General features: G+C 46.1%; 1 protein-coding gene across 2 annotated transcripts; it reads right to left on the minus strand.

The window, feature by feature from the left end:
- Positions 1 to 512: 512 nt before the first annotated feature.
- POMGNT2 (protein O-linked mannose N-acetylglucosaminyltransferase 2 (beta 1,4-)) lies at positions 513 to 14,523 on the minus strand. 2 transcript variants are annotated; one of them, XM_081882987.1, is made up of 3 exons: positions 14,258 to 14,523; positions 6,181 to 6,302; positions 513 to 2,810 (listed from the first exon to the last, which is right to left on the minus strand). In XM_081882987.1, exon 3 carries the CDS (start codon positions 2,718 to 2,720, stop codon positions 984 to 986), a length of 1,737 nt encoding a protein of 578 aa, XP_081739113.1. In that variant the 5' UTR covers positions 2,721 to 2,810; positions 6,181 to 6,302; positions 14,258 to 14,523; the 3' UTR covers positions 513 to 983. The 2 variants fall into 2 exon arrangements, with proteins under 2 accessions (XP_081739113.1, XP_081739114.1); XM_081882988.1 differs by lacking the exon at positions 14,258 to 14,523 and adding an exon at positions 13,848 to 14,203.
- Positions 14,524 to 14,820: the final 297 nt, after the last annotated feature.

Consider the following 14,820-nt stretch of genomic DNA (forward strand, 5'->3'; position numbering starts at 1 on the left):
ATGACTTGGAAAGCTGTCTTTGGACAAACGCCAGCTCCCTTGGCCTGAAAAGCGAGTGCTATACACCATAGTTGCCTTTGACTGGACTTAACCATCCAGGGGTCCTTTCCCATTACCTACCTTTGCTTGTGTACATGCTTATCCTCTGTGATGACTTTTCCCGCCTTTTAAAATCTCAGTTTTAACATTTAAACAGTTTTCAATTTCAACAAAAAGGGCAAGCGCTGTTAGATGATACAAGGTGCAAAATAGAATGGTTAAACCAATCATAATACATAGTGCTTTTTCTGGGGGGACGTAGGGGTACACATACCCCTAAACATTTTGTGAATCTAAGTTTGGCCTCATAGAGTGGCAGTATTTCTATATGCGTAGGAAAATGAGAGCACCCCTAAACATTTTTTCAGAAAAAAGCACTGATAACACAAATCAACACACACACAAGCTTTATCATATAATAACCCTCCAGAAAATTTCAAGCATAAATATCAAAGAAAGAGAAATTGCCTGGGTACGTTTTCAACCATTTAATGAAGAACTCTGGTACCAAATCTTTTGCTCTGGGATACAGATATTTTTTGGGGGGGAGCATAAAAATAAACAGTGGAGAATAAGAAAGAGATTGCCCAGCCAGAGACGTCATTAAATCCCGGTAGAAAGCTGAGCTTAAAATATTCACTACACAAAAGGGAGATTTTGAAAGTTACTGTGAAGGTACAATGGCTGCCTTCCGTTCCGATTTCATTTTCGTCATCTCCTTGGACTGTAGGCTTCTTTCAAGGACCAAGAGAGCTCAGACAGCGACGGAAAATAATGCCACGCAGAGAATACACACGGAACACCAGAAAATGGAGACTGAGGCACTAGCATGGTCTTCAAAGTCCTGGTCAACCCCATGAGAAACCAGAGGTCAATGGGACCAGCCTGCTTTATTTGAAAGCCCCTTGGCGGAATAAAATCCCCTATCCCACACTGGCTGGCGGTTACGTGCTGCACAACAGCACGTCTGCAAAGGGTCCGAGGAGATTCTTGTTGAAAATGCAACGGATCCACACTAGGTAGTTTGCAAAGGGCTTGATGTTGTCGGAAAAGGTGTGGTTCTGATGGGACAAGATAAAAGGCATGTACGTGTTCTCCCCTTGCTCCTGTATCCACACTTCGTATTTCACTTCCCTGACCTTCAGGTACTTCAGGTTCCAAGGGATCTGCCAGGACACAGAGAGTTTGGCTTCGCTGGTGCCCTGGACGGAGGTTTGGCACTTGGCGTCTCTGACTTTGCCCGGGTAGAGGCCACTCGTTCCCTTCTGCCTCTTGGGCCCAGGCTTCGTTTTCACCGTTTGCCTGATGGCCTGGATCAGGGAAGCCACGTTGACTTTTGTGTCCTGGTAGATGCGGAAAAGCCACTCGGGGTTGCGGCAGCAGAGGTGCCGCGGAACTTCGCCGCTTTTCACGATACGGTCTTGCTCCGCCTTGTCCAAGTGGGCAATTCCTCCTTGATCCCAAGGCCGGTCTGGATAAGTCACCGTGTTCTCCTTCTCGGTGTTGGTCCAGGCAATGTACTGGAGGTCCATGCCAGGGAGAGTAGACAGCGTTTTGTAAGGGGTGTAATGCTCAGGGTTTATGGCATATGGGAAGAGTTCCACAACAGTGGCTCCTCTGGGCAGGAAGAGGGACATCGCGAGCTGCGCTCCGTGCATGCTGACCAGCATAGACGCATTGCTGATCAGGCGCACGATATCTGAAAAAGTGTGGTCTTCTATGGAGACGGTGATGGTTTTCATCTGGAATTCCTGGGCCAGCGCCAGAATAAGTTCTGCCTCGTTGATGATGAGCCTGTTGATGGTCCGGCTGAAAACTACGATATATTCTTCGCCAGGCAACCCTTCCGCGCTCACGTTCAGCTTCTCCGTCATGAATTTGGTGAACTGTCGGATCTCGTTCCCGGAGACCAGGATGTTAGCCTTGGGCCCCTGGGGCTGGACAAACCCGTACTGGTACCACGTGGTGATTTTGGACAGGCCCACGTACGACTTGGTAAAGCAAAGGAGGCGACCCAGAGTCTTCAGCTGCTCTTTCAGAAGCGGTTGCTTGGTGCTCAACAACTTGTAGAGCTCAAAGTGCAGGCCTTCCCCCCAGCCTTCCATGAAAAACAACCGGGCGTCCGGGTCCAAATCTGGGAACTGCTGCATGGTGTAGAAGATGGGGAGGAGATCGTCATGGAAAACATGCATCAGGTTGTCCGGGTTGAATCGATTCACAATCAGGGCCACGTCGGGGACAAACACCGGCTTGGGCATGTATTTGAGCGAGGCGGAAGGCAGTTCTACAAAGTTGAAATACTGTGTGTTGTGGTCGTCCACCGAGGAGAGATCAAGGAGGGCAGGCTGGAATCTTCTGGAGCCCAGGTTGGGGAGCATGACTGAGGAGTTGCTGTGGAAGAAGATGAACTCCTCCGCCTCCGTGGAGTAGCAGAGGGATTCGAAGCGGCAGATCCGGTCCGTATGCATCCTCCCGGTGCATACCATCCTGGTGCCATCTTGGACCAGGGCTTGAAGAGCAGCGTGGTAGTCGATGCGGACCTGAGAAAGCTCCTGCGTCTGGCGAGTGAGGACCAGCTCCTCTTCCAGCACAAAGGCGTGATCTCGCAGCTTGATGTATTTCCACAGCACGGCTGCCAGGAGAGACACCAGCAAGGCATTAAACACAGCTGCTATGTTCATTCTGGACGCAAACCCTAGCAGGCGGGCAGGTGGCAAAGACGGAGGAAGAGCGAGGCATCATGAGTCCTCTTTAACATTGCGGAACGAGGTCTAAAATAAGAAGGAGAGACAGAAACCAGGAGAAAAATTAATTTTCATCTCGGGAATGTTCCTGTAAAGTTTCTTTTTTTTACATAAAAAGTAAGTTCAAACATTTCCCAGCTTTTATGCAAAGAGGAAGACGTGCCGATATAAATTCAAAAATACTTTTCAGAGCAGCTGCACAAAACAGATTCCTCTCTAATTTTAGCAGTGCAAAAATACATGTCATGCTGCAGACGGAGGCACAGATGCTACCAAATGACTATCAAATAGAAAACGGTTTGCTCAACTATGCCTTATAAAAGTTCATTGCTGGAGGAGTGTATGGGGAGGAAAATAAAGTACAGTGGTACCTCAGGTTAAGTTCTTAATTCGTTCCGGAGGTCCGTTCTTAACCTGAAACTGTTCTTAACCTGAAGCACCACTTTAGCTAATGGGGCCTCCTGCTGCCGTCGCACCGCCAAAGCCCGATTTCTGTTCTTATCCGGAAGTTCTTAACCCGAAGGGCTATTTCTGGGTTAGCAGAGTGTGTAACCTGAAGTGTATGTTACCCGAAGCGTATATAATCCGAGGTACCACTGTACAGTCGTACTTTGGCTCCCGAATGCTGCAAACCTGGAAGTGACTGTTCCAGTTTGCGAACATTCTTTGGAAACCGAATGTCGGACGGGGCTTCCGCAGCTTCTGATTGGCTGCAGGAGCTTCCCTGTATCTTCAGATGTCTTCTAAAGGTTGTATACTGTATTGGCTTGAATATAAGCCAAAATTCACTGAATTCCGACCATGAAAACTGCGGCTTAAATTTGCGACCTTTTAAGAATGGGCTTTTACGATATCGCTGCTGAAACAGATACGGTGAAACGGAACGGGTGTGCGTGCCTGCAGAATTTTAAGGGAGCGGCATATATTCAGATATTATCTTTTTTTTCTTTATAAGGTACAGCTTATATTCGGGCACGGCTTATATTTGGGCCAATACGGTAGTTAACGTCTTGGCTCGGGCAGTCACATAACTCCATAGCCTCCAACATTTCTCCAATGAAAATAGGGACGCCCTATTCCACACCCGCTAACATTTCTCTGATGAAAATAGGGGCGTCCTAAGGGAAAGCAGGACATTCCGGGATCAAATCTGAACCGGGACGGCTTCTGTACATCCGAGACTGACCATGGAAAAGAGCAATACAGTGGTACCTCGGGTTACATACACTTCAGGTTACATACGCTTCAGGTTAAATAAAGCGAGATGAGTGCCGCAACCCCAGAGTCGGTCACAACTGGACCTAATGGTCAGGGGTCCCTTTACCGTTTACCATTTTGTAAAGCTCCAGAGTTTGCCTGGGAGGCAGACAGGAAGTTTGTTGTGCTTTTAAGGCAATTAAACATTCAAAGAAGAGGGCAAGCGTACACACACATGAAGAAAACTGGAGAAGAAAAATAGTTTTCAACCATGGGAAAAAGAGAAGGCAGCTGAATATATATATTTTCCTGTTCCTACCAAACTAGTCCCTCAGCTTTAAAAGCTCTCCTACTTACGATGGACGGGGATACGGTTCAGTGCCAACAAACTACCGCACATTTTCTCCAAGCGTGTTATATCTAAGCGATAGGCTATTTCTTGGCAGAAAATCCATTTTCCTAGGCCGCAATCTCCCGTACGGCTTAGGAGTGAGCTACTTTGATTCCACACAAGAGTAGCAGAAGATAGCAGCTTTAGATGCGAGATCAGGAAGAAAACAAAAAAACGCACCTCATCATTTCATTGGTCTAGTTCAGGGTATTCCAAACTCCGACTGTTTTTTTTTCCCGTGGACTACAACTCCCATCATTCCAAGGTACCAGGACCAGTGGTTAGGGATGATGGGAGTTGTAGTCCAAAAAAACACCCAGAGCATCATTGGATGTTCAATTCTTACTGATAGCAAATGAACAGGCATGATGGTACCAATGGAGACGAGTTAAGCACAAAATGCGCAAAAGCTTCAGCACAATATCTAATGCTGATTTTAAGTGGAACCTACGGATAAAGGTAAATGGACCCCTGACCATTAGGTCCAGTCGTGACCGACTCTGGGGTTGCGACGCTCATCTCGCTTTGCTGGCCGAGGGAGCCAGCATACAGCTTCCGGGTTATGTGGCCAGCATGACTAAGCCACTTCTGGTGAACCAGAGCAGCACACAGAAACGCCGTTTACCTTCCCGCCGGAGCGGTACCTATTTATCTACTTGCACTTTGTGCTTTCAAACTGCTAGGTTGGCAGGAGCTAGGACCGAGCAACGGGAGCTCACCCCGTCACAGGGATTCGAACTGCCAACCTTCTGATCAGCATGTCCTAGGCTCAGTGGTTTAACCCACAGCGCCACCCGCATCCCTACGTAAGTTCCCTACGGAACCTACGGATACACAGCATTTAAAACTTTGAGTATAGTATCTTGATTGGCGATTCAGTGGAACAGGGAGGGCAGCGATGGAGCATGGCCACATATTTAACGGCAGCAAAATACACCCAGGGGGCAACAAATTCTTGAATTAATGAACTCACACACAAAAACAACGTGGAGGGAATGTTCTTTCATATGTGGTGGACCTATAAGAGGGTAAAGGAGTACTGGGAAATGATCCATAATGAATAGAAAAAAATGTTTAAAAGTACTTTCCCCCACCCCAAACCAGAGTCCTTTCTGTTGGGGATAATTCAGATTGAAATTCCCAGGTGTCAAAAAAGATTATTTATGCATGCTACTACTGCGGCCCGTGTTTTGTTAGCCCCAAAATGGAAAACGAGAGAGGACCCAACTAAAGAAGAATGGCAACTTAAGTTGACAGAACATGCACAACTCGCAGACTTAACATCTAGAATAAGAGAACAAGAAGAACATATGTTTAGAGAAGATTGGAAAATGTTTATTGAATATATGGGAAATAATGGTGTACAGCTGAAAACACTGGCATCATTAAGATAAATTCAACAGTGTAAATAAGTTTTGATGGATGCAATAATGGAATACTGAATTGTAGTTTTTGTAAAATATGCAGGGATTTATGAAACGTAAAATGAACCATGGAAAGAGAAGAAGGGAAATCACTGACATCTTAAGGATGCAAAAAGAGTATTTTAAATTGTAAAACAGAAAATTAAATATATATATATATATATATATAAACCAAAACAAAACCCCCCACTACTTGCATTTTGAATGACAGAGTCCTACGAAGTCAGGGCCACACAGATTTTTCTGAATGCCTTTGTCGTCTCCAATAAAAACTTTCCTCCCACATGAAGGTAGGAGCTTCTTATGTATATAAGATCTCTCAGAACAGGAAACCATGGCATGCGATGAAATCCTACACATTCACAGCCAAGAGACTTGAACTTGCCTGCCAGCACCTGAAGATTCAAAGCAGTTGATTTTCAGATTCCTCTTCAGGGCCTGAATATCCAGACTGGCTTCATACTCCTTGCAGTTTGCAGCTGTAAAAAAATCACCAGCTGGACTGTGCTGAAAAGCAAACCAAGGGAGATAAATCAGGCACTTGTAATATCTGCATTTTTTTCCAATCACATTGCTAAACTGTATGCCCAAAGCCCATGTCACAGCATTTTGCAATAATGCTAGAGTCCTTTAGCAGCTGCTTTGTTTTGTTTTGTTTTTGGTCAGTAACGGACTCGCGGCAGACTGATGGCAAGTGGAATGTGTAATGAAATGCGGTGAAGCAAAAATTAGTATACAGCGAGGAACATTGGGGGAAAATATATTCTGTACTGCAGCTTCTGATGTGGACTGAGCCGGCGCGGTGACTTAACAGAAAAGAGCTCTTGGGATCATAGTGGATTGCTCCGGAAAATGTCAACCCGGCAGCTGTGAGAAAGGTGAATTCCATGTTTGGGATAACCAGGAAAGGGATCCAAAATAAAATGGCCACTCTCCTGATGCCTACGGTGAATAATTTTGTCTGTTTCTAAACCTGGGGAGGAGGTAAGTGACCATAAATTTCTAACAGCTCACATTTGCAGTCTGTGCAGCAAAGCATCTCCCGTCTTTTAAAAGATGCAGTCGCTCTGTAAGAAAGCACCAGGGATGATTTATTTATTAGATGGGCCATTAATGAGCTCGACTCACCATTTCTGGGACACGCGGCGTTTCAAAGCGCAAACTTTTCCTCTGTACCTGCTTGAAAGTGGTAGTTAAGGTAAAGGGACCCCTGACCATTAGGTCCAGTCGTGGGTGACTCTGGGGTTGCGGCGCTCATCTCGCTTTATTGGCTGAAGGATCTGGCATACAGCTTCCAGGTCATGTGGCCGGCATGACTAAGCCACTTCTGGCGAACCAGAGCAGCACACAGAAACGCCGTTTACCTTCCTGCCGGAGCGGTACCTATTTATCTACTTGCACTTTGATGTGCTTTTGAACTGCTAGGTGGGCAGGAGCAGGGACTGAGGAACGGGAGCTCACCCCGTCGCAGGGATTCGAACCGCCAACCTTCTGATCGGCAAGCCCTAGGCTCTGTGGTTTAACCCACAGCGCCACCCGCATCCCACAAGTGGTAGTAAGGCTCTCACAATTGCTCATTCACTCAGGGACCCTTTTATTAAGAGGGGGCGTGATCAGGAGGCAAGGCAAGCTCCCAGGTTGCTGCATAACTCCTACGATACCATATAAATATCCATTTATTATATTCCTTTCACCCTTCTCCCCAAAGGAGCCCAGGATGGCAAACACAAAAAAGTAACAAAATAATAAAGCTAAAATTCAAACATACTGTATTTAATTTTCTGAAAGCCATCAAGAACACGGCACGGGACAAAGTTGGCCGGCCTGCGGCAAATTTGCAAAATTTTCCCCTGTCTGTCTTGCTTGACGCCGTTAGGGGTGTATGAAGGCCATCACTTCGAATTCCACCCAGTATGCAGCGCTGTTTCTGTTCCACTGCAGTCAGTCTTCTGCCAATAGCTATGTTATTTGCCTTGCTGTCTCCTGTTGCCATGACATGACTCCAGTCCATTCACTTAAATGCAAAGAGAGCACAATACAGATGCGCCGGGAAGCGGAATCAATTGCAAGTCGCTTGTTGGACTAAAAGCAACAGCTGCTGCACATAGCAATCTTGAGTATCGACTGACTTCCATTCGAGACATGGGATGACTAAGCGAAACCAACAGCCAGCAACTTCATCTCCTGTTTTCGTCGGACTTCTCCAGCATCCTCGGATGTCCTACATGTGGCGTGGGAATCGTTTGGCCAAAAAGGACGCAGACCTATTGCAAATTGCAAGCCCTAAGGCACTTCAAGTATCTCTTTACATTGTATCCCTTACAACTCACCAGGAATGCCATGTATTTTTCATTAACTGACTGATGCTGTATTTCAAACCAGAGACATAAGGTGTTTTGAGTTGTTTTCACGCCAACAGAAGCAAATCCACATTTAGTATCTGCATTCAGGGCAGAGCTGCAGTGCGGTGGATACATAGAAGTTGAATCCATGTTTGGGCCGCTCCTTCACATCAGATAGTCACAACTTTAAGTCTCTGGTTAGCATGTTGTGCTAAGCTTTGGCTCGGTGTGTTGTCCAAACCCAGGTTTGTGGCTTAGCTCTCCTAGAGAGCCAGTGTGGTGTAGTGGTTAAGAGCGGTAGTCTCGTAATCTGGTGAACTGGGTTCGCTTCCCTGCTCCTCCACATGCAGCTGCTGGGTGACCTTGGGCTAGTCACACTTCTTTGAAGTCTCTCAGCCTCACTCACCTCACAGAGTGTTTGTTGTGGGGGAGGAAGGGAAAGGAGAATGTGAGCCACTTTGAGACTCCTTCGCGTAGTGATAAAGCGGGATATCAAATCCAAACTCTTCTTCTTCTTCTCTTCTAGACAAACCACAAGCCGTAACCCATACGGCAGACCTTGGTCACTGCTCGTTGTTCGTCTGGGAAGAGTGAAACCACGGGCCCAGGTTCAGAGGAAACACTACAGCAAACCATGGTTTAGATCAACACAGAAGCAGAAAGAACGGGAAGGAGCTACATGGTTGCACATTCTCTCCTAAACTATGGCTTGGCTTGGCATGGCATAAATGCAACTTCAATGGGGAGTGGGTGAAATGTATTGTACATTACTTGGAGAAACATAAACACCTGCTCAATTCTCCCACTGAAGACAGAAAAAGAAAAGACTCAGATGTGTAACGTTCTTCTAAGCAGAATATAGGCTGTGATGATTATGGGTTACTCAAACAGCGCTATGCTGTCAGATTTTGAACATCCGTTTCAAAAGCAAAGATAGATGTGCCCAGCCAAAAAAGTAACTCCGTATTTTTATTAATAACACATAGCCCTTGGGACCGCAATGTGAACTTCAATATTCAACGCTGTAGAACTGCTATGCATTTTTGCCTGGGTTAAGACGAGATCAGCTGTCACCAACAATCTACTTCCCCGGTGAAATATTATGCAACAGAGAGAGAGAGAGAGCGTGCAAGCAAAAGGAAAGATGCTTGCAAGGATCTTTTGAAAGGGAGAGTCAAAATATTTGCAAAGCATGATGAGATTATGAACGTTAACAGAACAGAGAACGAGAGCACTCCGGGAGACTGGTTTGGGAAAAGTCTCAAAGGCTAAACAGAGAGGTCTGTATTTGGTCTCTGGGCCTGAGGTCCCTCACCCCTACAGGATGGAAGGGGAGAGAGAAGAGAACTTGGAGATTCTGCAATCTCGTGCTTCCACGCCACAACCCCAAACAAAAATTTGGCACGAGAAGGTTGGCCTTCTTCATTCTGCCTGCATAACGGAAAGCTCTTGACTGAAACCGTTCAGCAGTATCCGAAACTGGCACTCTATCCCCAAATACGCCAAAGAAAATGCCAATCACACAAGCAACCATTTTGACCAGGTCAACCGCTCAGACATCTCTCATGGTGGCCTGGTTTGCACGACACACTAAGTCAAACCATGGTTTAACGTGAATGGGCAGGCAGGCAGGCGGGCTCCAGGAGATCCCTTTGCTCCTCCTTGGTTGTTCTACTGCCACACCATGGTAAGCTAAACCATAAAGCCAGGTTTAGATGACTTGCTAAGACAAACCATGGCTTAGCTCAGCTGCAGAATGATTTCAGGAGGAGCAAAGCAGCCACAATCTTCTCTCCAGGAGCTCATGTGTTCACACTAAGCTATGATTTGGCTTCAAACAACATGGAAACCGTGTTTCCAGGCAACATCTGTGGTTCCCAAACTTTTCCCCACACGTACCACTGGCAGACCACTTCATGGTTTTTCTGCCTGCTATAGCAATTGTACTCGATGCTGTCTTATAATTTCTACTGCTTCTTTTCTACTTTTTGCTTTTTCTTGTAACACAATTTGAATTCCAAAGAACGGAAAAATACCAGATACATCCATAGTTCCCAAACTTTCCCATACATGTACCACTTGAAAATGGCTGGCAGACCACTTCATGGTTTTTCTGCCTGCCATAGCAATTGCACTCGATGCTGTCTTATAATTTCTACTGCTTCTTTTCTTCCTTATATTGCTTTTTCTCGTAGCACAACTTGAATTCCATAGAATGGAAAAATGCCAGATCAAATAATAAAATGAAATGAAAAAATGAAAACAAAAATTAAAAAATACAATTAAAAACAAGTCTGATATTCAACGTGCTTTGTCTGCTGTTCACAGCCATTGCACTGACTGTTCTTCACAGGCACATGACTCAAATGATGCACAGGGATCAGTGGTGGTCTATGGACCACAGTTTGGGAACCGCTGATAACCTTAAAAGAATCTGGCAGAAGCCCCAATTCTAACAGATCCCTCTAAAACGACAGCTTTTGCTTCCAAGCTTATACCTAAAGAAAACAGCTCTTCGCAAGCTTTCAGAGAGACACGTTATGGAAAACTAGAAGTCAACTTTTATCAGTCGGACCATCTTCTTAACTCAGTGTTGTCTATAATGAGGGGCAGTGCACTGTGGGGTTTCAGACAAGGGTCTTTCTGAACCTCACCTGAAGATGTCCTGGGCTGGATCTGCCATCTTTTGCATGCAGAGGACGTGCTATAACAGTGTTTTCTAAACTTTGGTCTCCAGGTGTTGTTGGACTACAACTCCCATCATCCCTAGCTAGAAGGATCAGTGGTCAGGGATGATGGGAACTGTAGTCCAAAAACAGCAGGAGAGCCTAGTTTGGAAACACAGCACCGTACTGATTGAGATACAACTCTTCCTAAACAGCTCAAAGTAATACAGGATAATAAATACACTTCACAGCAACATTATGAAATATTTTCTTATCTCTCACCAGCTTTTTGCTCCCTTTATTGTTCATGGCTTTCTGACCTTGGATGGTGAAGAGAGATCAATAAAATCAATGTTAACATCTGTTGTTTAGGCTACTGCATATGATAGTTAATTCTTCTTTTTTTAAAGCAGTGATTTGTATCGATATTCCCCACCCCCAGTTGAGTACTTTACAGTGCATCCGTATGAATGTTTACTCAGAAATAAGTCCCATGGATTTCAGAGGGGCTTACTCTCGGGTAAGTGAGACGGAAGGCTTGTGAGGGGTAACTAGACAGAGGGAGGTCTGTAAAATATAGAGGAGCAATCCACTGGCCATCAGATAACTTACTGTACCCAGATACCCCCACAATAAATTAGAAAAGGTGAGTGAGCACTCTGCCTCTCTGTCCCGGTCATGAGACACACAGGAACAAGCCTGGGAGCCTGCCCTTAATCACATCTCACAATGTCGTCCAAGGTTGTGTCGTACGCTTTCAAAAGAATAGCTTTAGAGTACAATAGCTCTGGCATAACTCACTTCTGAACAAGCACTTGGAAACAAAAGTGAATCTCTGGGCCCTTGCAGACTGGTGTTTTACTGGTGGGTAGGGCTGGTTTTCAACTTTGTGATATATCACCAGCTAAACACCGCAATGGGATGCGGGTGGTGCTGTGGGTTAAACCACAGAGCCTAGGACTTGCTTATCAGAAGGTCGGCGGTTCGAATCCCCGCCACGGGGTGAGCTCCCATTGTTCGGTCCCTGCTCCTGCCCACCTAGCAGTTTGAAAGCACATCAAAGTGCAAGTAGATAAATAGGTACCGCTACAGCGGGAAAGGTAAACAGCGTTTCCATGCACTGCTCTGGTTCGCCAGAAGCGGCTTAGTCATGCTGGCCACATGACCCGGAAGCTGTATGCCGGCTCCCTCAGCCAATAAAGCGAGATGAGTGCCGCAACCCCAGAGTTGGTCACAACTGGACCTAATGGTCAGGGGTCCCTTTACCTTTACCTTAAACACCGCAATATACTGATATATCACAATGTCTGAAATAAGGATGGAGCTACGTAGAGAAAGGCCTTGGCCGGCTTCACAATCCACCCCCCTCTATTGTGATTATTATTTTTTTGCATAACACACACACACACACATCATGATTCGCAACACGATGCCAGGTCAAAAATTATGAAACAAACATCGTGATATGGACTTCAAACCAGTTTTGGGCGGTATATCGATCAAAACACAGAGCGAGCTTTCAGAGTATCATAGGCTGCTGGGATGTTGCATGACAAAGACATTAAGGGCGTTGTCCTATGTACACTTGACGCAGCGGGACTTACTTCTGCGTAGACGCATAGAAGGGGGTGCTTTAAGTGACAAACTCCCATGTATACCTTATAAGTCTATCTGAGTTGTATAGAGATGCGCCACAATTATGAACATAGGAAACCCACAATCAGGCATATGGACACAAATATTACACTCAAACACAGACACACGCCCATCTTTGCCAGTCTATGGGCTTTGGACATTCAGAGGACGCAGTGAGTTGGGGTTTTTTTAGAGGAGGAAAACCCCAGAAGCAGCGCTCCCTAACGGCTAGCTATAGGGCATATAACTCTTAAGTAGATATTTGGTATAGTTGAACTCCTATTTGCTCCTTGTGCCCTCCGCTTGTAAAATACTACAACAGGGGTCAGCAAAATTTTCAGCAGGGGCCGGTCCACTGTCCCTCAGATCTTGTGGGGGGCCGGACTATATTTTGGAAAAAAATAATGAATGAATTCCTATGCCCCACAAATAACCCAGAGACGCATTTTAAATAAAAGGGCACATTCTATTCATGTAAAAACACGCTGATTCCCGGACCATCCGCGGGCTGGATTTAGAAGGCGATTGGGCCGGATCCGGCCCTTAGTTTGCTTACACATGTACTACAATATAGATAGTTTTTAAGACCCTATTCCCCTGACCCTGAAAGGACAGGAGGTTACACTCAAGTCAAATTTCAGATCCAATGTAGGGAAGGAACCCAGCAGGGGATAATATTCCTTCCCCGGTTCAGAAGCAGCACTGGGCTGCTGACATTTCCTAAATGTCATAAAGCACCATCCATCTATCGTTGGCAGCATTAAGATAAATTCAACAGGGTAAATAAGTTTTGATGAATGTAATAACGGAATACTGAATGGTTTGGTTTGTTTAAACTAGGCAGGGATATATGGTATGCCAAATGAACTATGAAGAGAGAAGAAGGGAAGTCATTGATATTTTAGAGATGTTTAAATGAGTATTCAAAACTGTGAAACAGAAAATTGTATACAAATTATAAAAAATAAATAAAGATTAAATAAAATCTATCTACCTACCCAGTGCTTTTTTTCTTAAAATGTGTTTAGGGGGGTACTCTCATTTTCCTACTCATATTGAAATATGAGGCCAAACTTAGATTCACAAAATGTTTAGGGGTATGTGTACCCCTGCATAGCCCCAGAAAAAAGCACTCTTATTTTTCTATCTATCTATCCAGTACTTCCCCCCCACCTTAAAAATGTTCAGGGCTACTCTCATTTTCACTCAAGAAAATTACCATTTTATAGTTCAAATTGGGAAAAATAAATACAGTACATGGACAAAAGTACAAAGATTCACAAAATGATTAGGGGGTATGTGTACCCCTTCGTCCCCCCAGAAAAAAACACTGTCTGTCTGTCTGTCTATCTATCCATCTATCACGGAGAAATAAAGCCCTTACCATTCATCAGCCATCTAAAACTTACCCCGATCCCGCACTTGGCCTCATCAATTGGGCATATCTCCGCTTCCTGTGCGTAAAACCGCGTTCTCTTTAAGAGCCTGCGCCGGAGCATCTCTAGCACCAAAATCTCACGAACAAGAACACACACAAGCACGCGAAATAAATGAATAAATCGGAATATTCTGCCCTCGAATCAGGATCTTGCAGTCAGGACGCCATCGAAACGACGGAGGGTGTCTAACAGGAGCGGGGGAGGATTTCTCTGCGCGTTCTATGGAACGTCCAGAGATGATCGACGTTCCATTCTGGAACTCCGGCGCGCAGGTTTTGGGCACTGATCATGCAAACCATCCATTTGCAGCCTCTGCCACCCCCCACCCCACCCCCAAAATGCCCTGCAGCCCCCTCTACCGGCCAGGTGCCAAACCTCACCCCCTGCCGACGCTGCTTTTCCTTCCTAGGACACTGCAGCAGTTCTTGCGGCGGCTCCTCCTCCTCCTCCTCCTCCCTCTCCCGATTCGGGAGAGCGATGCCGGCTGAGCAATCCGCCTTGGCACCGAATTAGGCCCCCCGCCCCCCGGCGCCGAGCAGGAGCGACGGGACGGTTCGCGCGAAGGAGGGAGGAGCGGAAACTTGAGAAGGGGAGAGAAAGAAGGAGGGAAGGGAGGAAGGAAGGAAGGAAGGAGGGAAGGGAGGAGAGCAGGATCCTCTAGCTCCGCCCCTTTAGGTGATGGACAGGCCGCTCATCCCTTGACCATCGCTGGGGGGAGGTGACCTGGGGAGGCGGGTCGGGGGCTGCCCTTTTTTCTCTTTTATGGTGGGAGGGGGTTGGAGAGAGAGGTATTTCTGCCGCAGGCCGGACGGGAGGGAGGAAGCTGGGAAAAGGCTGGATCATTAAAGCCAGTCGGCGTCTTCTAAGGAAGGGGGTGCGGGGGGAGGGATCTGTTTGCAAGAGGGAATCCTGTCGAGCGGGTGCAGAAGGCAGAGAGTGGGTC

The sequence above is a fragment of the Podarcis melisellensis genome (assembly GCF_964234715.1).
Source record: "Podarcis melisellensis genome assembly, chromosome: 12".
Taxonomy (NCBI): domain Eukaryota; kingdom Metazoa; phylum Chordata; class Lepidosauria; order Squamata; family Lacertidae; genus Podarcis; species Podarcis melisellensis.